Genomic DNA, 24,603 nt, shown 5'->3' on the forward strand with positions numbered 1-24,603 from the left:
ATGCAGTGAGAGGACATTAAGAAACACAGATTTGGTTTAATAATGAGAAAATTAAATCGAAGGTGATAATCGTGTTAAATACATTCTATTATTAATCCCTCATGACATTTAAAATAAAATACAAATAAAATATTTGTATTTTTAAAGCTAATAGCAGTTACCCTTGCTGGACCTGCTTTGTCCCACGTCTCAAGAATGACTCAAAACACATACTAAGCATGCCTAACTGTTGTTTTTGCACATGCACACATTCTTAAAAACAACAACGTCTTTTTTTAGCGGTTGGCAAACAATACGACTTATCTTCTTATCAATGCTTTTTCCTGTTTCAACAGGAACGAGACTGTGACGTATTTGAATGTGGGCGTGGTTTTTGACGTCACACTTGGATGTCCACCGCAGAAGAAAGAGAAAGAAGAAAGAGAAAGAAGAAAGAGGAGCAAAACGCTGAAAGTGGATTTTAACTTAAATGTGGGTCACTTTAAACGCATTAAGCATTGCTTATGTTTGTGTTACTCAAATTATTTAAAACTAAATTGGACTGGTTGGTTCACTATATGTTCAGTTTATATTAGTGTTTTTCGTGTTGCTGTAAAGCTCAGAGCTTCTCTACGCATCGTTCATGAAGACACAAAATACTCGAGAGCTTCAATCAGGACTTCAACAAGGTTGTAATGGTGTAAAGGTGTTTGTGTGTGTTACTAATGTAGAATACAATTTGCAATGAGTTGTATTGACGAACGTGACGCACCGCAAACGAAACTGAAAGTAGACTGGGGCGAACATTTAAAAGAAATTGTTGTAGTATGAGTTTTTAATGTGGTATTTCAAAATATCTAAATCTAATTTAATCTAAATAAACCGAGGTGTAGCAAGAAATTGACTTAGGCTATGTTTGTTGATTAGATGCATGCAATTATTACATTTATATAGTGTTTTGAAAACATTATTGTGAGACAGTACAGACAGTGCAGGAGGCCCTATAACAGTACATCATTAGAAAGTCGAGACTTTGGTTTTATTTGAAACTTTGCTTGTTTTGGTGTTTGTCAATAGTTTGATTTTGCCCCAGATATTATTGATGTGTTTCCGCAGAGATGTTTGATTGCGTTACTCAGCCAATATGTTGCCCGATTTGAGATCTGTTATTGAAACAAATGTCGAATTTATACAAAACATTTCAATGTGAAATATTAAATATAAAGTTAATTAAATGAAAATGCTTGCTAGTTTTTGATTGGCCAGTGTTTAAGATTAAATTATTGGAGAGGGGGATATGTACCTATTTATCTTTATTTAACAGACACTTAGTAAACCTGAATAAGTTGGCACAACTTAAAAACTGCATAGGAATGGCTGGTTAAGGCAGTATCTGATGCCGCAGTCAATCCTTTTAATTTGATTTTATCTAGGGATGCACGATATATCGGCCACCATATCGGTATCGGCCGATAAGTGCTAATTTTTTCTGTTATCGGTATCGGCCTGATAAGAAAATTTGGCCGATATCTTAAAGCCGATAAATAATGCATTATTTCCTTCAGAGACACTTCAGATGCGCGCTGTTCGTTTGCAGCCTTTTGTGCGCCCTGATAATTAGATATATTCCGTGGTTTGTATGCAAATAAAACAATATGCAAAAAGGGTTTTACGAACAAACAAATTAAAAAACAAACACGTAGGCCTATTAATAAATGTTACTGTCTTGTGTTTAGCAGATAACTGATGAGTTGTCATTGTCTTCTGTGAGGTGGAAACATGGATAATTTCCGGGTGAGTTAAATTTTATATTCATGAGCTTTATTTTGCAGAGTAAAATGGTTTGTCTGGTTTAATTAGCATTTAATTGAATGAATTAAAAATGAATTATTTACTTATTTACAATGTTTATTAGGTGTCCAAGCTCTGAAGGTGCCAGAATGTTGCCTTTGTAATAATGCCAAACTGCATCTGAGGCTGTATCTCTGCAAAGCTTTGAGATATTGACACCAAACTTTGTATGTGCCATTGTCTCCTCACACTGACCATGCCACATCAATTTGGTCACAGCGCCACCTATTGGCCAAAATGGATAAACCATTCATTAACCACTAATAATGAAATTTCCAAAAATACTAATAACTTTTGATTAAATTAGCCTATTTTAATGAAACTGGTCTCAATGTATTCTTTGGGTCATGCCAAGAACATAAAATCAGCTTTTGTCATAGTCAGCCGAATCTCCTGTCTGCCATTTTGATTAATGTTGAAAACTTACTTTTTCTAACTCCTCCTAGACCGTTTGTCTGATTTTCACCAAAATCGAGTCAGATCATCTTCAGACTGTGCTGACAAAAAGTTATGGATTTCGTGTTAATAGACAAAACAGTTTTTGTATAGCACCGTAAAGAAATTTGAGGCATGATGCCAGACTACGTCTGAGGCTATATCTCTGCAAAGCTTTGACATATTGACACCAAACTTTTTGTGTGCCATTGTCAACTCACACAGAACACACCACATTGAATTGACAAAAATCCCCTATTGGTCAAAAGTGATAAGCCATTAAATCATATTACTAGTGGTTGTACTTATGATTTTTCAGCCATTTTGACTAAAATCAACTTAAAATGGCTTTAATTACTCATTGCTGCAGTTGGTCTGATGTAGGGCTGCACGATAAATTGCTTGCGATTGTCACACGCATCTCGTCAGTAAAGCCGGTTCTGTGATTAGTAGTAAATCTCCTGTGATTAGTAGTAAATCTCCATCATGTGCTATCACATTCATAATCGCAGATGAATCGCATTATATTATGAACGCGATATTGCGTAGCTTGTCCGCGAAATACGACTCTGTGTATTAAATGCCGCTCCATCTGAAAGCACGTGATGGAGATTTACTACTAATCACAGAACCGGCTTTACTGACGAGATGCGCATGACAATCACATGCGATTTATCATGCAGCCCTAGTCTGATGCTTGCTTCTGTGGTGCTTGGCCCCTTAATTGCTGCTTGCAGCTATATTTAGGGGCCAAGCACCGAAGGTGCGAAGGCACCTATTGTATCCATTGGCGTTCTTCTTCTTCTTCCGTTTCTTCTTCTGCTCTTGGAAGAATTATGGCAGCCCAAATTCTTTTAGATTGCGTTGTTTAAAATCTGTGTAAATTAGGCTTGTAATGGTTCACTCAACTCACAATGTGACACTGATTTCACAATACAATTTAAAAAATAAATAAAATTAGATTTAAGACAAATTATAAATTAAAATATGTCCTTTTATTATTGCTTGGACAAAATACTGCACATTTCTTTGTGAAATTGATAAATGTCAAATAACCAAAGTAAATTGATATTTTAAATCTAAATCAAATAAAAATAAAAAAATCTCTTCATATTAGTATAAAGGTTACCTGTGCTCTTTCCTTTAAAAATTAAGGCCAATTCACAACGCACAGATTAGGACTGGGACAATAAATCGATGCATCGCAAATCGAGAAATTATTCTGCATTGATTCTGAGATTTTCCGAAGGCATCGCGATTCTCTCTTGAATCGATTCTGAGCTTAGTTTTTAACAGCCAATGGCACTGCATGCTTTAGAAATAGCCATGTTCTGCTTGCTTCCAGTTCCTTACACATGCACCATTTTAACCTAAAATAATCATTCATAAAGTTTGAAAAGGTTGAAGCGAATTACAAGGATGTTCACAATGGGCTGTGTTTACATTAATCTTGCATCATAAAAACATAAAAGCCGATGTGGAAGTACATTTAAACACTTACATTACTCAGCCGAATGCACAAGCGTTCTTTTGTGACCATTTGAGTGTGTGGTTAAAAACTAGCCTAGAGTGCCATCTGCTGTTAAAAACTAAGCTCAGAATCGATTCGAGAGTAGGGAACGATGCATTCCGAAAATCTCAGAATCGATCCACGAATCGGGATGCATCGATTTATTGTCCCAGCCCTAGCACAGACAAATGTCTGTCGGAGTTTGTTGGATCAGTGTGTTACCCTTGTCAGCATTTGTTGCCACCAGTCGAAGTTCGTTTTCACCCGACTAAACAACTCAATTGGCGTTTGTTGGGTTGTGGAATGTCTGAGCAGTGTAATATGATTTTCCAACAAACGACAACAAACTCTGACGTAATCTGACCTGGCCATGAACTGTTGCCATGACGATGCACATACTTCACTTAAAGTGAGCTTCACCCATGACCTCTTTCATTTTTTAAAAACTAAGCTCAGAATTGATTCCAGAGAGAATAACGATGCATTCCGAAAATCTCAGAATCGATCCACGAATCGGGATGCATCGATTTATTGTCCCAGCCCTAGCACAGACAAATGTCTGTCGGAGTTTGTTGGATCAGTGTGTTACCCTTGTCAGCATTTGTTGCCACCAGTCGAAGTTCGTTTTCACCCGACTAAACAACGACAACAAACTCTGACGTAATCTGTCCTGGCCATGAACTGTTGCCATGACGATGCACATACTTCACTTAAAGTGAGCTTCACCCTTGACCTCTTTCATTTTATTCACCGTCTTTTCAGGCGAAGAATGACATGCAAAGACATTAAAAACAGTACAATTTTAATTGTGGTTAAACGATCATCCATTTTTTCCCCCAGTCGGACTTACAATGTGTCTACACCGGTATCGAAGTTTGTCGGTGTCTGTTGGGGCAGTGTGAACATGACAGTTATTTTTCATAAAATTCTAAATCCAACAGCCAACTTGTTTGTTGGCATTTGTCTGTGCGGTGTGAATTGTCATTTAAGAGGCAACTGCATTTGAATCACAATCCAAGCAGATATGCTGTATACATGCAGCATGAGCAGTTTTTTTAATCTAAATTAGATTGTATAATTAGAAATTTTAAAACAAAATCAGAATGCTCTGACTTTAGTTTTGTGAAACTATACAACATAAAACATCTGCACAAAACAAAGACAGCAGAAGCTCTAAATGAGAGTGCAAATATACTCTCTGACAGCAGGTGGCGCTTATGGAACAGCAGCAATACAGCGTTTCCTTGGTTACGCTGTATTGGTTCAATCTAGATTTAAATTCAAAGAGACAGAAGCGATAGTCTTTGCATAACCTGACGTTTTATTCGTATCCAAAATGAGTAGATGTGAATATCGGGAGCGCTGAACACTCTCATGCAGTGTATGTTTCCTTCCTACTCAAAGCCAGAAGGCGCTCTCGCACAGAAAGTCCAAAACAGACTCAATAACTTGTGACATGCAGAAAATCCCTAATATGGACAAAAGCATCGGGCTATTGCTGTAGCTGAGCTGAATAAAAAGCAAAAATGTTTTTACTGATGAAATGTGAAGACAATAAACACACGATTGCGGAAATGTGTGGTTTATGTGTGTTTTTCAAGTCATCTCCAGGTAATAAATAAACTATATAAATAATGCAGTAGGCTACTGATTGACATATCATTTAGTATAGAAACTATAAAATATATGTCCTGCCTTATTCTGTGATTAAAAATGGGAAAAGGTGTTCGTAGAAGCCTTTATAAACCAATCATAAAATTGTCATTAGAAAAAAATTTAACAAACATATTATAGCCCCTTGCTGCAGCTAACGTTACACACAGCAATATAAACAACAGATGTGCATGCTCTCTTCACGTCATTCTTGTAAAATAATAATTATTTAATAATATAAGTAAACAAGCACACCGCTCCTCTGAGAACTCCACTTACAGACAGCCACGGATGTTATTGAAGGCATCCTGGCTGCAGCGTGCTAAATTATTAAAGGTGGCTGAACATGAGGGATCGTCTCGGATGAGAAAAAATAAAAATTGCCTCGACAAAAGTGCACTTTGGGCATCAAGGGGAAAAGGGGCCGGTGCTCAAGCACTCACCCCCCACCTCCCTCCCCTCTGCACGTGCTTGCTCTCTGTTAAGAGTAGGCTAATAATCAACTTACATACATATACATTTTCTACTAGGCCTACACGTTTGCATCTTTATCTTTTTGCTGGTTTGCATGGCACACGCACATTTGTTTAGTGAAGTTCAAAAAAAGACTCACTTAAATGAGTTCTGTGTAATGAAAATGTGCGCCTTGAATTAATTGTGTTCAAATGATCACTAAATGATTGTCATGAAATCCCTCTGCTTGTATGCTAAAATTATTTTGACAAATTATTAATTTTATATTTTAAAAGATTGAATATGGCAGATAGTAAGAAAATATTTTTCTATACTCTGTTCTCTTTTTTCCCATACTTTTCCAGACCTACAAATTACTTAAGTGAAATTCCATACTTTTCCAAACTGTGCAGGAATCGGTGATCCAAGGGAAAGCATGTTATTGTACATAAACCTTTAAAATTACTACGCAATAACGAGTGTGTGAAGTAAATGAGTGTAAACTGGAATGAAATGAGCACAAATAAAATAGCAGTGTTGCAGTTGCCTTTTTCCATGCATTTCCTGGAAATTACTTAAATCAATTTCCTTATTTCCAAACTGTGTAGGAACCCTTACAGTTTTAATTAATTGATATTTAAACATTTATTTATCAGATCACAAAGGTCCCCAAGCTGGGATTCGAACTTGTGTCGCATGAAGCACTCGAAGCACTGCCTATACAAGGGTATCGGCTCTGACTGTTAGAAGATATTTAAATAAATGTTATAATCATAAAAAAAACATTATTTTATTTAAGCGCTGCATATTTGTTCAGTGATAACTACGAAAAAGGGTGTAAAACCATAGACATAATGGTCTTCTCAAGTAACTGTACGAACTTCCGGTTTAAGCCTTGCCTACTTCCGGTTTTATCCGAATACAGATATGAATAATTTTGTGATCGTTACAGATACAGATGCAATAATGGCTCTGCTGCACAACCCTAATGTCAAGTGAAACTTGAACATTTGGAAAAAAAAAATTTTGGACAATGAATTTCATTAAGTGTCAGTTCAACAGTCAATCAATGAATTTATGCAACTGGTGTCATAAATACTTCCAAGGCACTGAAACATCTGTATGTAAACATCATAATGTCTCAATTATGCCATGTTTATTTGCCCCAACTGCTGGTTTACATGCAGGAGGGCTGCAACTAACTATTATTTCGATAATTAAAATATTCATAATTTAATTAATTGTATTAAAATGAATAACTAATTAATAATGAAATGAATGTATTAAAAAAATAAACTGAAGGAAAATGAATGTAGGGTATGCTATACTTGTACAAAAAGGCTAAAACATTACATTATATTATGAAACATTAAACAACTTCAACATTTTAGTCAGAATTATTGGGCTGCCATTCTTTGTTGCACTCCATCTGTTTGACACGTGATGTCTCCTTTATACAAAATGGAAATACTTGTATATGATAGAATATAATCATCAAATATAACTGGAAAAAAAAAACATGATTTCTTTAAACAGCATACACACCTGACTAGGCAACTTTAGTCAGCTTGGATATTGCCCTTTATCCCACAGGAGCAGGATCTTTTTCCCGAGTACAGTGCACAGACCTAAAATTTGAAATATGAGAGATAATTTATTAAGAGATTGTATGACTTTTTCTTAAAGATGCATCGCTATAGCAGATTTTCTGACTCCAGAAGTGACAGCGATGAACCCAATCTCTCTAACGCCAGTGATGACAGCAATTCAAGCATTGGAATACCTCCTTTATTCAGTCGTGAGTAAATTTCATAATGAAGCTGAGTAACATCAGTGTTTTGTGTAAGCAGCATCAAGCAGCAAAATCACCATCAGAAACCATAATTTTATGTCACAGATAATGTAGTTATAACTTAAATTCACAACTAAGGTTATGTATAATAGCCTATGTGAAGTTACAGGTGCATCTCAATAAATTAGAATGTCATGGAAAAGTTCATTTATTTCAGTAATTCAACTCAAATTGTGAAACTTGTGTATTTAAATAAGTATTTGGTTCTTTTAATTGTGATGATTTTGGCTCACATTTAACAAAAACCCACCAATCTCAACAAATTAGAATACTTCATAAGACCAATAAAAAAAAAACATTTTTAGTGAATTGTTGGCCTTCTGGAAAGTATGTTCATTTACTGATATATATATGTATATGTTGAAAAAAAAAATGTATAATTTAAGACGCGTATCTCCAAATTATGTTTCTGATAGAGATTCTTATGATGATGTTCTAGAATAGTAATTGAGACCATTTAAAATATTCATGAGGATGGGTAAAAATATAGATTTTCTCTCTCTTTTCACTTTTTTTATCCATCACATTCTATCGATTATCATTTTTCAAGTCAAAATGTCTACAATTTAATTAGCTGTCATTTAAGTGACAATGTGGGCTATGACTTTAATTTCAATTAGTAATGTATCTGTATAGAATATATAGAGACAAAAGTAATTTCAGACAAAATTACTATAGCATAATACATGTGTCACATCCGGGACAAAGAGGCAAACAGACAGGTTAACGTAAGTCGAGGAGGTTATTAAAAGGAACTGAAGGGCATCTTCCAACAGAAAAGTATCAAACTTAGGAATTAATGGAAGCAGAGAACAAAGTCTTATCTGGGGTCGGCACTTTGGTCCTTCGGCTGAGAACTGAGGAATCCGAGGCTTGACAGTCAGATAGGGAGGCAAGGAACCCGTGCAGAGATGCTTGTAACCTTGAGACCAGCCGACGAGTGACTGAGGTGAGTGTGTATTTGACTGGTACGGTAAGTGGGTGCAGGTGTCCATGATTAGTAATCAGGTGATTGTGAGCGGGTGTAGGAGGCTGATTCGGCTGGTGAGGCAGGTGTTTCCGTGACATTACCCCCCGCCCCACAGGCATCTCCCGACGCCTGAGACCGACGGCGAGGATGACCGCGGCCCCTGGGAGCGGGACGTCAGGATGAGCCTGGTGGAAGTCGTTGAAGAGGGATGGGTCCAGTATGTCCTCTCTGTCTGCCCATGATCTCTCCTCAGGACCGTACTCCTCCCAGTCTATGAGGTATTGAAGCCGGCCGCCTCGCCGCCGGGATTCGAGGATCTCCTTGACTCTGTAGATGGTCTCGTTGGAGACGCCCTCGGGCGGAGGGGGGGGTACCTCGTGTTCTGTGGAGGGAGGGAGAAGAGGATTAGTGAAGGGTTTAAGCAAGGACGCATGAAAGGTGGGTGAGATCCGGTAATGGGCAGGCAGGTGTAATTGGTACGTGACTTCGTTGATGTGCCTTGCTACGGGGAAAGGACCTATGTACCGGTGACTCAGCTTCCTGCTGGGCCACCGAAGGCGGATGTCCCGGGTGGATAACCAGACTTGGTCCCCTGGTTGATAGATGGGATTGTCGGACCGACGAGTGTCTGCATTGGCCTTGTGCCTCCGGACGGGCAGCTGGAGATGGATATGCGCCCATACTCTCTCGCTCTCACAGAACCAGTGATCTACCGTTGGGACTTCCGAGTGTTCCTCGGTCCAAGGAAACAGGGGCAGCTGGTAACCTAGCACACATTGAAACGGGGTAAGTCCGGTGGTTTCCTGGCGCAGGGAATTCTGGGCATACTCGGCCCAGGGTAGGTACTGGCTCCAGCTGTCCTGATGGTCATGACAGTAGGCCCGGAGATACCGTCCGATCTCCTGGATCTTCTGTTCGGTCTGGCCGTTGGTCTGCGGGTGGTATCCAGAGGACAAACTGACTGATGCTCCCAGGAGGCGGAAAAACCCTCTCCAGACCCTAGAGATGAACTGAGGGCCTCTGTCCGAAACAATGTCTTCGGGGAGACCGACGTTCTGGAATACGTGCTGAAAGAGGGCTTCAGCGGGGTTAAGACATTTGGCCTCTCGGAGGTATTCTAAGTTCTTGTGGTCTGTGATCACCTCAAATGGATGCTTGGCACCCTCCAACCAATGCCGCCACTCTTCCAGAGCAAGCTTGATGGCCAGCAACTCCCGATTTCCAACGTCGTAGTTCTGCTCTGCCGGGGATAGTTTCCGTGAGAAATACGCACATGGATGGAGTACGGGGGGGTTCACCTCGCCATTGTGACAGGACAGCACCCACTCCCAGGGTTTCTGCGTCCACCTCGACCACGAAGCGGAGATTGGGGTCTGGGTGTGAATGGGCCAGAGCTGTACAGAAGGCGGATTTGAGCTGACTGAAGGCCTGGTGTGCCTCCGGGGTCCAGGTGAGGAGTTTGGCCTTCCGTCGGAGGAGAGAGGTAAGTGGTGCCGTCAACTGGCTGAAGTGGGCAATAAAGCGGCGATAGAAATTTGCGAATCCCAAGAATCTCTGCATCTCCTTGATGGTAGTCGGTTGGGGCCAGTTCCGAACGGCATCCAACTTCCTCTGGTCCATGGCTATGGTGTGCTGCGAGATTGGGTGAGTAAATGAAGATATCGTCTATGTAGATGAGGACGAACCGGTTGAGCATGTCTCTGAAGATCTCATTCATAAAGTTTGGGAATATGGAGGGTGAGTTGGAAAGACCATAGGGCATGACCCGGTACTCATAGTGCCCGGTGGGCATCACAAAGGCAGTTTTCCATTCGTCACCCCTGCAAATGCGGATGAGATTATAGGTGCTCCTTAGGTCCAGCTTGCTGAAGACGCGGGCCCCGCGGAGCTATTCCAAGGTGGCAGGGACCAGAGGAAGGGGATAGGCGAACTTCACCGTCTGGTCATTGAGGACCCAGTAATCAATGCAAGGCCTCAGACCCCCATCTTTCTTGGCCACGAAGAAGAAGCTTGATGCTGCGTGTGAGGTGGACGGATGGATGAACCCCTGTTGCAAGGCTTCCAGAACGTACTCCTCCATAGCGGCTCTCTCCGGGATCGACAGTGGATAGACGTGTCCTTTGGGTAATTGGGCCCCAGGCACCAGGACTTCCAGGTGATGGTGGGTTGATGTTTGGCGAGCCAGGGGCGTCCCAGGACGATGTCCATGGCGGACTCCTCCAGCACCAGTAGAGAGATCCGTTCAGTGTGGAAACATCCAATCCGTAGAATGACCTCGGGCGTGCGGTGCCGCACCAGCCCCTTGCCCAGCGGCTTTCGATGGACAGTGGTGATCTGGTAGGTCGTGGCATTTTTGCAGTAGGGAATTTGTAACACGGCGAGAGTATGGGAGGAGATGAAATTCCCCGACATTCTGGAGTCCACAAGGATTTTGACTGGAAAGGATTGGGTGTGAAAAATTAGAAGAGCATTCATATGAGGCATGCAAGACACATCAGGAGTGATCTGGATAGTACTCACCGCTGGGCGTGGTGGACGAATGGGACAGATGCGTAGCTGGTGCTCATTGGATCCACAGTAGAGACATAGGCCACGGGTGAGTCTCCGAGATCGTTCCGTGGACGATAGGTGGTAGCTATCCGTGATCATGGGCTTTGGTGCTGGAGCGGAGAGGCTGGGTGAGGCAGCGGCAGTGGGTATCGATTCTCTATGGCACGCGGTTAGGTGCTGGGAGATGCGAACCGCTTTTTGGAGGAAGCTGTCGAGCCCCACGGTGTCATCGTAGATGGCCATCTGTTGGCATAAGCCTGGGTTGAGGCCTTGGCGAAAAGCCGAGAGCAGGGTGGCCTCTTTCCAGCCGCTGCTGGTGGCAAGACTGCGGAACCGAAGCACATACCCATGGATGGATAACTCCGCTTGCCGCAGTTGAAAGAGCTCCTCATGCACTGTGACCTCCGTGGTCGATTGGCCGAATACCTCCCGGAAGTGTTTCACAAAGCCGTCCAGCAAGTGAATCCACGGGCTCTGTGAATTCCACAAGGCTTCGGCCCACTGCAAGGCTCTTCCAGACAGCAACGAGATAATGAACGACACCTTGACCCGCTCGGTCACAAACAGGTGTGGTTGCATCTCCAGGTAGAGGGAACATTGCAACAAAAACCCGCTGCAGAAGGCTGCCTCACCCGAAAAGCTTGCTGGCCGGGCCATGGGACAGGCGGGTGGGGAGGCGGTGACAGTCCGGATGGGTAAGGGTTCCGGTGAGGATGTGCTCTGAGAATCCATGAGTCCATGTTGTAATCCGTTTAATAAGGGGCTGGTCTTCTGTCACATCCGGGACAAAGAGGCAAACAGACAGGTTAACGTAAGTCGGGGAGTTTATTAAAAGGAACTGAGGAGCAGCTTCCAACAGAAAAAAATCAAACTTAGGAATTAATGGAAGCAGAGAACACAGTCTTATCTGGGGTTGGCACTTTGGTCCTTCGGCCGAGAACTGAGGAATCCGAGGCTTGACAGGCGGATAGGGAGGCAAGGAACCCGTGCATAGATGCTTGTAACCTTGAGACTAGCCGACGAGTGACTGAGGTGAATGTGTATTTGACTGGTGTGGTAAGTGGGTGCAGGTGTCCGTGATTAGTAATCAGGTGATTGTGAGCGGGTGTAGGAGGCTGATTTGGCTGGTGAGGCAAGTGTTTCCGTGACAACATGTGTATTCATTACTGTGTTTCAAAATTGCTCATATTGTGGTATACGTTTTTGGTCAAATTGCATTTCTAAGTTGTCTAACCAGGGAACTGTTATAAAAAGTCACTTCAAAATGCTTTAAACCCCCATACTGGGCAAACCAGTGACAACTGTGCAAATATGTTTGGATAACTTCTTCCTCTGGCATTCCCAATTCATGACAATTCTGTGTCTTCTAACATGTGTGAATCTTGATTGTAGAATTGTTAGAAGATCATGGATACACCATAAAGGAAGAACTTGGACAAAGGGATTCGGGAATAGTGTTTCTGGTGAATGACAAAGATGGAATTCCTTATGTAATCAAAAAGATTAATTCCATAAATGTAAGTACAATAAAGCATATACTAAATCAAATATTTAGTACCATATTATTGTCATATTTTGTTGCTGTTAAAATGCTATTAAAGATGCAGTTTTGCAATTGCTATGAGTGTCAATTTTACGTGCTTCATGAAAAATAAAAAATACAAATGAAAATTTTGCCCCACAGAAGAAGGAAGTCGAGATCTTGAAAAGTCTGGAGCATGGATATATTGTTACTTATGCGGATTTATTTGAAGGTGTGTAAATTGTAGGAAAAATGAATGGTAATGTTCCTTTATCGTTTTATTTTAATTAAAGATAAAAAATTACAATGAAGACTGTACTATACTGTGTAGAGAAAGATAATAACATGAACAAAACAAAAACATCTGTAGTTTTTTGGCTGTGAAATAAAGCCATTACACTAATAAATAAATATAAGTTATAATACTGACTGGATATTTCTTTATTTAGATAAAGAAGCAGGACTCTTTTATATTGTGATGGAGTATTGTGCTCAAGGAAATCTTTACCAGAGGATGAAAACACAGAAAGAGAGAGGGTTTTTTGAAGAACAGCAGGTGAGTGTCTTATATGAACATAACATACTCTGGTCAAATGTGCATTCATTCATTTTAATGAAGATAAATATTTATGTACAAGTTTGAAATATTAATGTATACATTGTTCCTTTGATAAATAGCTAATAGTAACTCTGTCTAAAGTGAGTAAATATGCTGTTAGAAAAATCCAATATTGAATTTGAGAAAGACAGAAACTCTGGTCCAGCTGTTTTTAGACTAACAAGAAGGTTTTGAGTTCTGAAAATTACAGGATGTTTTTATAGAACAGTGACTCCATATGTCAAACATTCAAGGGGATTTTGATTTCTCAGTTCATGATCCCTTTGAATATATTCTTACAGAGGCCCAGATGATGCTCTCACATCAAAAAACATTATAAAAAAGTAACATGTAGCCCATAGGTTACATTAATGTTCCACAATAGTAATAAAATGGAAAGTACTGAGGTAGTCCAGACCACCCTACAGAATATTGGTACCTTTTTAATGGCCAGCCTGTACCCTAGTACTGATGAAAGGCTCGAAACAACCTTGTAAGAGTAAAGATGCAGCCTTTTAGGATATAAAGTGATGGCTGAAAAAAGAAAATACATACAGGTAGGTCTGCAATGTTTAACTAAATACTGTACTAATGAACTCACTGCTTTCTCCATGTTTATCATCTGTGTAGATTATTGACTGGTTTGTTCAGATTTGTCTGGCTCTGCAGTATATTCATGAGAGGAATATTCTTCACAGAGATATAAAACCACAGGTAAACACTGACAAAACCTCAAGAAATAATTTGTCACCAAGCCAAATAATATAAAATAATAATTAGTTTTCACCTAATTATTATTTCTGTTGTCATTGTAGAATGTTTTTCTGACTGAGGATGGTTACATCAATCTTGGAGATTTTGGATGCTCAAAAGCATTGGAAAGGTAAGTAAATAAATACTTAATTACTTACATAGACTCATACATATATAGAAAAAACATACACTGTACATACATACATAGATATTTATTTCAGTCATACTTCCCTTTGTCTGTGATAACTAAACACATTTTAATTATAGTATTTCATAATATATTAAAGTTATGATCTGATTACTACCATAAAATAAGCTCCAATAAATTAGGTAGTATACTATATGTTTAAAATAGTTTGCATGCAATCTGGGCAATGGGCATACTACTATAGATTTCAACTACAGTAAAGGGAAGTATTTATATTGGAACACTTATTGGCAATTCTTGAAAGCTTACGATTTAAGGGGCTCAGTTGCCATACTGGACAGTTTAAGATACATTCTTAAGGCATGGATCCCCCAGCCTGACAATAACCAATTATTTCTTAGCTATACACATATGCAGAGAATACAGCAATTACAAAATAAAGAGAGAGAGGAGAATTCAAGCGTAGTTCAGGAAGACCACTTGCCCACTGCCCAGATTGCATGCATACTATTTTAAACATACAGTATAGTATATAAGCTTACCACATCAGGTATCACTCAGCTGATCAATTTCTCCACCTACTCTAAACAGCAACCCTATTTAAGACCATTCAACGCATGTTCTTCAGTCTTTTGCACAGACATCTGCACCCACCTCCACCCCTTTCACCTCCTGGCATCTCCATAATACAGCATTGGATTCTTAGATATGTATCAGTACTGAACCAACATTCGTAAACATTCAGTCCAATAAATGGGATTTTACACATGCTTTCTCTATTGTTAGCATGTTGGACAGACACAATGATTAGCATAGATAATACATCTCAGTCCATACCAAAGTCAGTCATTCTACTTCATTCAGGCAGATACAAACTCATAATGACTACATATGTTCTTATTATAATTATATAAAAACAGATGGCGCCAATGCTGATGGCTGCCTCCGTGGCGTGCTCCGCAGTTGTTTTTATGTTTTTGTTAGTTTGTCCTGTCTTTAGTTATATCCCTGCAATCACTTTCCCCAGAGACAAATTGCTGGACATTCGGAAGTACACACCACCCGATATTTCACCGGTTTTCGATTATTCTGATGTTTTGCTGGACATTGTAGTCGGGGGAGCAGCGGCGCTGATCAGATGCTTCAGGACGCGCAGACGAGGGAAGCGAGCAGCGCGCTCGTGAAGCTAAGGCAGCGCAGATTCAGGACGCCGTTGCCTAGCATCCATCTGGTGAACCTCCGCTCTCTACCCAACAAAACGGAAGATCTCCTTCTGCTCTCCCGGACAAATAAGGATTTTTCAAACTCTGCTGCTCTGTGTTTCACGGATACCTGGCTGAAAGACGCCATTCCGGACAGCGCATTGAGTCTCCCGTGCTTTCAGCTGTTTAGAGCAGATCGCGTCACAGAATCAACGGGAAAATCGCGTGGCGGCGGGACATGCTTTTACATCAATGAGAGGTGGTGTACAGATGTAACCGTGTTAAAGAAAATGTGCTGTTCAGATCTAGAAGTGTTCTTCATTAACTGTAAGCCTTTCTACTCGCCGTGGGAGTTTTGCTCGTTCATTCTCGTAAGTGTGTACATTCCACCGCAAGTGCACGGGAGCTCCGCTTTACAGAAACTTGCAGATCTGATCACAGACATAGAACAACAACACCCGGACTCTGTTTTAATCATTCTCGGGGACTTTAATAAAGCAAATCTCTCCCGTGAACTGCCAAAATACAGACAGCACATCACATGTCCCACCAGAGACAGTAATATATTGCATCACTGTTACACCACAATAAAGAAAGCATATCACTCTGTTCCACGAGGGGCTTTGGGGCTCTCTGACCACTGTATTCATCTTATACCGACCTACAGGCAGAAACTGAAATCAGCTAAACCTGTATTAAGGACTCTAAAAAGATGGACTAATGAAGCAGAGCAGGATTTAAAAGCTTGTTTTGACTTCACTGATTGGAGCATCTTTGAAGCTGCTGCCACCGATCTGGACGAGCTCACAGAGACTGTAACATCTTATATCAGTTTCTGTGAAGACATGTGCATTCCTACCAGGACTCATTTAACCTACAACAATGACAAACCATGGTTCACTGCAAAACTCAGACAGCTCCGTCAGGCCAAAGAAAATGCTCACAGGAAGGGGGACAATGTCTTGTATAAACAGGCTAAATACACACTGGAAAAGGAGATCAGAGCGGCAAAGAGAAATTATTCTGAAAAAATAAGGATTCATTTCTCTTCCAGTGACTCCGCATCAGTGTGGAAAAGTCTAAAAGAAATCACCAATTACAAGACACCATCCCCCAGCACTGCGGAGAATCAACAACTGGCAGACGATCTAAACGAGTTCTACTGCAGGTTTGAAAAAACACCCCACACCCGCCCTGAACACCTCTCCACACAACCATTCACACCTCCAGTAACCCCCCTCCCCCCCACACCTGCAATTCAGATCAGCGAAGATGAGGTGCACCAAGTCTCCCGGGAAGCAGAAAAGGAAAAAAGCACCAGGCTCAGATTGTGTTACACCAGCCTGTCTGAAATCCTGTGCTGACCAGCTGGCTCCCATCTTCACACAGATCTTCAACAGATCACTGGAGGTGTGCGAAGTCCCTTCATGCTTCAAATGCTCCACCATCATCCCCATCCCAAAGAAATCCAAAATTACATGACTTAATGACTACAGGCCTGTGGCTGTAACGTCTGTGGTCATGAAGTCTTTTGAAAAACTGATGCAGCCCAACTGAAGGACATCACTGGACCCTTGCTGCATCCCCTTCCGTTTGCCCACAGAGCAAACAGGTCTGTGGACGATGCAGTAAACATGGGACTGCATTATGTTCTGCAACATCTAGACAGACCAGGGACTTATGTGAGGATCCTGTTCGTGGACTTCAGCTCGGCCTTTAACACTATCATCCCAAACCTCCTCCTGCCCAAACTAACTCAGCTCTCCGTGCCCACCTCCGTCTGTCAGTGGATCAACAGCTTCCTGACAGACAGGCAGCAGCTAGTGAGGCTGGGAAAATACACGTCTAGCACCCGTATAACCAGCACTAGAGCTCCTCAGGGGTGTGTTCTCTCCACACTGCTCTTCTCCATGTACACCAACGACTGCACCTCTAAAGACCCCTCTGTCAAGCTCCTGAAGTTTGCAGACGACACCACACTCATCGGCCTCATTCAGGACGGTGACGAGTCTGCTTACAGACAGGAGGTCGAGCAGCTGGCTGTCTGGTGCAGTCTCAACAACCTGGAGCTCAACACGCTCAAAACTGTGGATATGACTGTGGACTTCAGGAGAAACCCCCCTGCTTTGTGCAGGGACAGCACTGTGACTGCAGTGGAGTCATTCAGGTTCCTCGGCACCACAATCTCTCAGGATCTGAAGTGGGACACTCACATAGACTCCATTGTTAAAAAGGCCCAGCAGAGGTTGTATAACCGTGGAACACACACTATTTATTCACACATACACTTATTTATCTAACACACATAATCAGTCTACATTTCAATTTGCACATAATATACCTGTACATACAACTGTTGATTTGTATATTTTTTTATTCCTTATTTTACTTGTTCTATTTTTTATTTATTTTTATTTTTCATTATCTGTGTTTTTTGTACTGTCGTTGTCATTCTGTTACACTGTGGAAGCTTCTGTCACGAAAACAAATTCCTTGTATGTGTAAACATACCTGGCAATAAAGCTCATTCTGATTCTGATATTGATTTTTATAACCACTACATTAGCACATCTGATCTCTTCTGGAAGCTGGTTCTAACGGTGGGTGGCATGAGTGATAAAATCAGACTCTTCTTTTATACATTTTTTACTAATTATGAATGCTGCTTTTCACCATGTCAGTGTTTCTGTTATTGAATTTTAAAGTAAGGTTTCTGTTATTTATTTATTATGTTTTCCTCTTTTGGCCAGTGTTTGGTACATCCCTAATCTTTTTGATGTTTTTTCAGTTTAGGTTTACATTAATTGTTCTTTTTCAGAGCTGATGCGTATGCAGAATCAGTAGTGGGTGCAGAGCTGTATGTCAGTCCAGAAGTTTTGAAAAGGAAATATACGTCCAAAAGGTTTGCTTTTTGTATGTTGATTGTGGAATTCTGATTGATTTACTTGTTAAAGTTGTTACAACGTGTTTGACAAGTTAGAATTTCCTTGATGAAAGACTTTATATGTAGGTTGATTATTTTAGTTGTGTAAAACAATGCAATTTACTTTATCATTTAAGTACAGCTATTTTATTTATTTATTTATTTATTTCATTGTTATCCGTATATTTATAGTGACATCTGGTCACTGGGATGGTTGCTCCATGATCTCTGCATGCTGGATGTGTGGGTGAGTATTTCTGTTTTTCCTTCTCCAAAAAAGCACTGTATTAAATCAAGCCCATGTAAAATACAAAAATATTACCGATGGTGTAACGGAAGCTAGCTGGTAAGAGCTGTGTGGGTAAATACATGATTAAAAAATATGGGTAAAACGCATCATAGTCAAATATAAATATAAGCACCCTGAAACAAAAGCTAAAACACCCTCAGATGATAATGTAATATAATATTATTCACTCAATTGCATTTTTGGGACTCTGCTCCGGAGAACGTGAAATGTTCCTTTTTACAGCGTGTTTTTGCAGCGGTGATATTAAGATATTTTGGATGAAATCCGAGAGCTCTCTGACCCTGAATAGACAGCAACGCAACTACCACATTCAAGGCCCAGAAATGTAGTAAGGACATCGTTAAAATAGCCCACGTGACAACAGTGGTTCAACCGTTATTTTATGAAGCTACGAGAATATTTTTTGTGCACAAAGAAAACAAAAATAACGACTTTTTTCAACAATTATTCTTTTCCATGTTAGCTGTTTTCCCATTAACATTTCAAATTGTATAAATGAACATAATGTATGCTACTGTAGTATTAAAAACATGATTTAACAAAAGGAACAACTGGTTAGTAAATTTATAAACTTGCATTAACCTAGATTTATAAAAGTTGAAAAAAAGTAGTTACTTGTTAGTTTGAGATACCTAATGCCTTAACTCGGTGGTTTTCAACTCTGGCCTTCGAGGTCCACTCACCTGCCAGTATCTTTCTAGTGATCCTGAAGACCTTGATTAGCTTGTTCAGGTGTGTTTGATTAGGGTTGGAGCTAAACTCTGCAGGAAAGTGGACCTTGAGGGCCAGAGTTAAGAACCCCTGCCATAAAATCATTAACAAATTAAACCTTATTTACAGTGTTAAATAAAGCTTGCTCAGTAGGATTTATCCAGATTTTTTATATTTTTTTATCCCACAGTCAGATGACATAGAGCGTCGTTTTCAACATATCAACAGTATGAGAGGAAACACCCCCCAAATCTCAGAGATATACTCAGAAGAACTACGAAAATTAATCCAAGAAATGCTCAGCTGTGACCCTAGACATAGACCTTCAGCTGATGAGATTTTAGCAAAACCATTCCTAAGAGATGCTGTAAACAGAAACAGGAGATTTCCAGAAGCACTGGAACGAAGGTTCATGATGTCCTTAAGGATCTTTGATGAGAACTACAATGAGCACTATGATAGATTTAAGGCCTTAGTTACAGAGTGGGGAAAAACAACAGATTCACTAGAGGAGGTTCATCGTAAATGCACAGCAGGCACTCTGGCAGGTTCAGTGATTGGAGCAGCAGGAGGAATCACTGCAGTGGTTGGTGCGATTTTAGCTCCTTTCACTTTTGGAGCATCTCTGATTGTTACAGGTGTTGGGATTGGAGTTGGTGTTGCAGGTGGTGTAACAGGTGCTGCGTCCAGTGTTACCAATACAGTCAAACAAAGAGCACTACGTGAGAATATTCAAAGAATTCATCAGAACTTTACAGATGTGACACCACTTCTCGAGTCACTGAATGCACTGAGAAGGGTACTGAGAGTAATCCAAAAGTTCAGGGATTTTGTCAGTGACTCCTCTGACAACGTGCAAATGTCAAGCAATGTAGACAGAACAAGACTAGTGTGTGCCACAGAACTCATGCATCTAGGTCTGCTTGCAAATGTTGGCAGAATTGCTGCTCAGACTGCCAGAGTAGGACGTGCTGCAGCAGAGGCAATAGTCGCAGTCACAGGAGTGTTGAGTGGAATCCTAGTCATTGTTGACACCGCATTCATAGTGATGGATTCTGTAGACATTCACCAGATGAGACAGGGACCAGTAGATGATCCAGACAAGGTCAAGTCAAGTTTACTCAAGTCCATTGCTCAGATGAGGAAAACACATACAGATCTTTGCAATGTCTTAAAGGAAATTAAAGAAACAAGAGTGGAACTAACAGAATATATAGAAGTGGCCAGGGCTGAAAGAGATTTAGAGAGTTCAAGCATATACATATGATACAAGTCAGAGGCACACACAACATCCTACTGATTTGTCTGTGAGCTTTAGTGAAGAAAAATCGTTTTGCTGAAAATGAATTAAATGTCTATGTTGTACACAGTCAAACAACAGAAGACGTGCGATGTATGAGGTCAGACGTTTGCAATCATTCTATTTTGCAAATATCAGCTAATATATATTAAAGACTTTAGATATACTTGGTGCACTCTGGTGGAATAGTCCTGTCTTCTAAATCACTAATTGTTGAAGTTATTGCATCACCGCAGCTGAGAGTGCAAAGAGGTGTTTCAAAGATGGCCACTGAGTGAAATGACTTGCCTTAAAGGGACTTTGCTATGTATCTATTATACATAAGACAATGGGTCTCATTCATTAGTGATTACATAGATCATTCCTATTCATACAAAGGAGAACTAAAAAAAAAGATTTACAGTATGTGGGTACATAAATTTGTTCTTAATGTTTTAATGTTAATGAATTTTGAATAAAACACACTCAAACCCTCTCGATATCACAGCCTTTCATCAATTTCATCAGCCTTTCAGTAAACATATATGCTCTCTAAATATCTTAATGTTTATAAGGCTTTTTTTACACATGTGTATTTTTTATTTTTATTTATTTTTTAATTTAGAAAACAAATATTCACTACTAAAGTTAGTGATTAATCATGATTTGTTTGTGAAAACCTTTGTACTCAGATTTTACACAAATAATAAAAAATTGCATGTTTGTTTATGGATAGCTTTTATGGATTACTGTTAGAAAATACATTTTGGGTGTGATTTACTTTTTTATTTATGGGTATACAAACAAAAGCTAAACCTGAATCTGAAGTATTCCAAATTAATACTGTACTCTCATTTTCTGATATAAACTGAAGATGCAATTTTCCTCTTACTTCAGATTGCTGTCTAACTACATTTCTGAAAATGATTATTCCTGTATTAATTCACTGCATTCCTGATTGTTCTTGCATAATCATGACACAATGAGCATAATTTACAAATAATTTGCCATATTTTGTTTGTTTGTTTCACTTGATCAAAGTATTCATGTAAAATGTGTCTATAATAAACATGAAACACATTAAAGAAAAAAAGGAGTCTAGTGTTCTTGCAAATGAATGAATTGGAATCAATCAACAGTTGCCCTCGCACACCTGCAGGTGATCGATAGGTGCGTATGGCAAACGACCAAAAACAAGTCAAACATGAAAGCAAAAATGAATAAATTCATCCAGGGTGCTACTTATTCTAAAATGTTGTGAAGTAGAGAGTAAATGCAGCTAATATCGTTGATACTCAGCAAAACTACAGAATATCCAAAAAGATACTCAAGTACAGTAACTAATTACATTTACTCAAACACCTCTGTGATTAGCGTGTTCCCATTACCCTTCAAATTGTGCAAATTGAAATTGCGAATTGAAAATATGCCAAATGGAAACGCGTCAATTTCGCAAAAACGCCCATATATCGCAAAAAAGTTTTCACACTCGCATGAGGTGTTTTTTCAGGCAATGCGAAAAAAGGAATAATTTGCAAAACTGCAATGGAAACGGCTTTTTCGCATTTACAGGTCACATGGTATATGTAAAAATTCATATGATCATTCTTCAATGTACTATAACATCTCGGTTACGTATGTAACCTTGGTTCCCTGAATAGGGGAACGAGATGCTGCGATGACGTCATTGCTTTGGGAACACCTCCAGTGTGACGAATGTCTGAAGCCCTTATACCATCACGCCAATTTATTGGCCAATAGCGCTTGGCACCGTCCCAAGCATACGTCACGTATGCTCATATATGCATGCTGCGCGCTATTTCATCAGATTTTACACTATGACGAAGGAAGCGCTTGCAAGGTACGGAACGACCCAGCATCGCAGCATCTCGTTCCCCTATTCAGGGAACCAAGGTTACATACGTAACCAAGATGTTCCCTCTCATAGGCTCACTTCGATGCTGCGATGACGTCATCGCTTTGGGAACGCTATACCATAACGCCTGACGTACCTTAGATAGCTGGAAGACCAAGGAAAGTGTCTGCTCAAGCGGATAAGACCCGGGAGCCAGGAGCCATCCTCACGTCTAGACTATAGAACTTGATGAAGGTGCTAGGAGAGGACTAACCTGCCACAGCACAGACATCTCCCATCAAAGGCCCTTTAAAAAGAACCTGAGAAGAAGCCATTGCTCTCGTAGAGTGAGCACGCACCTCCAGAGGCGAAGTCAAACCACGCACCTCATAGGCTAGAGGTATAGTCACTATCTGACCCCACATAGCAGGGGAGAAAGCCTCCCGCCACTTGCTGAAAGCAAAATGAAGTCAAAGCAGCCCTAGGATTAACTAGGCCTAGGAAGCAGTAAGACTTAACCAGCCTCGGGGCAATGTCCATACAAGAGGAGCTGACAGAGCCTGCAGATCCTCAGTCCTCAGATTTGGTCCACTTAAGGGCATACAGCATCTCGTGGAGGGAACTCTAGAATTAAGAATAGTGGCGGTAATCTCGGTCAAGAGACCGGAACACATTTCAACTCTGCTCAGGGGTCACACCCATTAGTTCCAAAAATCCTGATGGGGATGTCCAAATCATGCCCTGAACCCGAGTCAGCAGGTCGTGTCCGAGGGGAACCTCCCAAGAGGGCCAGCTAACAAGACTGACCAATTCTGAGAACCACGTATGAGAGGACCAAAACGGCACCACCAACAACAGATGTTCACTCTGACCAACCTTACACTGAACAGAATCGTTTGGAAGCAAACGGGTCGACTGGAAGGCATAAGACTGTTCCTGGCCATTCTTGGGCTAGAGCATCCCCACCCAGAGGAGACAAGGAAACCAGAGCGGGCAATGCGCATGCTCTATTTTTTTTCTTTTTAGCAAACAAATACACTTCCGCTCTGCCATATGAGACTCACCACCTGAGGGTGCAATCTCCATTCTCTAGCCTCCAACTCAGTCTCAAGAGTAAGTCCACTCCTGAGTTCAGGTGACCCAGGACATGAACTGCTCTGATCGACAGGAACCTGGTCTGCGTCCAAAGAAGAACATCTCACCAATTTGCACAGGGGGGCGAGAGCGTAATCCTCTCTGACAATCCATGTATGGGACCACAGCCGTGTTATCAGTCCTTGACCTAATGTGACAACCACTCAATTGGGTAAGAACCGTTGGGGTGCCAGAAAACGCTGCTCCAAACGGTTTGTGTGACTGAGCTAATATCAGCCAATCGTCTAGGTAATGAAAGAATACAGTATTGGCAAGCTTTATTCCAATAGCAAACCTGAGGAACTTCCTGTGTCTCTTGATGATCTGGATGCAGAAGTACGCATCCTAGTGGACACAAACCAATCTCGGGTTCAGATAGAGGCAGGATGAACTTCTGCGTCAGCATCTTGAAATTGCTTACTCCAAGCACAAGGTTAGGTGACGCAAATCCAATCAACCCATAGAAGCTGAATGGTGTAATAATACAAGAGCCTGATCCTCCCTATGAGGATACATGAGTTGCGGGAAAAATCTCTGAAACCGGAACGGATACTAAAATCAGGCATGCCAGCACCAACCACAGAGTGGGGACTTGGATGTCAATATAGACCCTGCACAATGGCTTTAGGGCTATCCTCTCGATCTCCAAAGCTAAGGCACGAAGAACGGTCAAAATCAGTCCGAACGCAACAAGTGGGCGGAACAGCTGATAGAGAGGCAAACACTTGTAGGTTGCCCACATTCATACACTGTTCTTTTCAGCTCCGCTGTTGCATTGAGTTGGAACGGAGCAATTAGTCATGCAAACCACTGCTTGGTAGCATGAAGCACCCATCATCTCTAGTGCACAATAATGTTTTATGCTGCAGTCACATAATGCAGCCAGTCATGTGAAGCGAGTGTTGGTAGCAAAAG

At 40.8% G+C, this 24,603-nt stretch overlaps 1 protein-coding gene and 1 long non-coding RNA gene across 2 annotated transcripts in view; one reads left to right on the plus strand and one right to left on the minus strand.

Annotated features, from left to right (window-relative positions):
• Positions 1-410: 410 nt before the first annotated feature.
• On the plus strand, positions 411-21,279 carry LOC107573373 (probable serine/threonine-protein kinase DDB_G0280717). Its single transcript, XM_016259808.1, has 11 exons — positions 411-471; positions 1,716-1,773; positions 7,568-7,679; positions 12,646-12,770; positions 12,938-13,007; positions 13,225-13,331; positions 14,004-14,087; positions 14,189-14,256; positions 18,295-18,378; positions 18,592-18,646; positions 19,611-21,279. Exons 2-11 carry the CDS (start codon positions 1,759-1,761, stop codon positions 20,685-20,687), a joined length of 1,797 nt encoding a protein of 598 aa, XP_016115294.1. The 5' UTR covers positions 411-471; positions 1,716-1,758; the 3' UTR covers positions 20,688-21,279.
• The window catches only part of LOC107573376 (uncharacterized), a 26,670-nt gene continuing 19,223 nt past the window's right edge, over positions 17,157-24,603 (minus strand). The window contains exons 3-5 of the long non-coding RNA XR_001607498.1: positions 23,408-23,419; positions 18,046-18,052; positions 17,157-17,167 (exon numbers count right to left, since the gene is read on the minus strand). This is a non-coding gene — a long non-coding RNA (uncharacterized lncRNA). The remainder of the gene's footprint in view (positions 17,168-18,045; positions 18,053-23,407; positions 23,420-24,603) is intronic.

This window comes from Sinocyclocheilus grahami, unplaced genomic scaffold (assembly GCF_001515645.1).
Source record: "Sinocyclocheilus grahami isolate Dianchi unplaced genomic scaffold, SAMN03320097.WGS_v1.1 scaffold1924.1, whole genome shotgun sequence".
NCBI classification, from domain to species: Eukaryota; Metazoa; Chordata; class Actinopteri; order Cypriniformes; family Cyprinidae; genus Sinocyclocheilus; species Sinocyclocheilus grahami.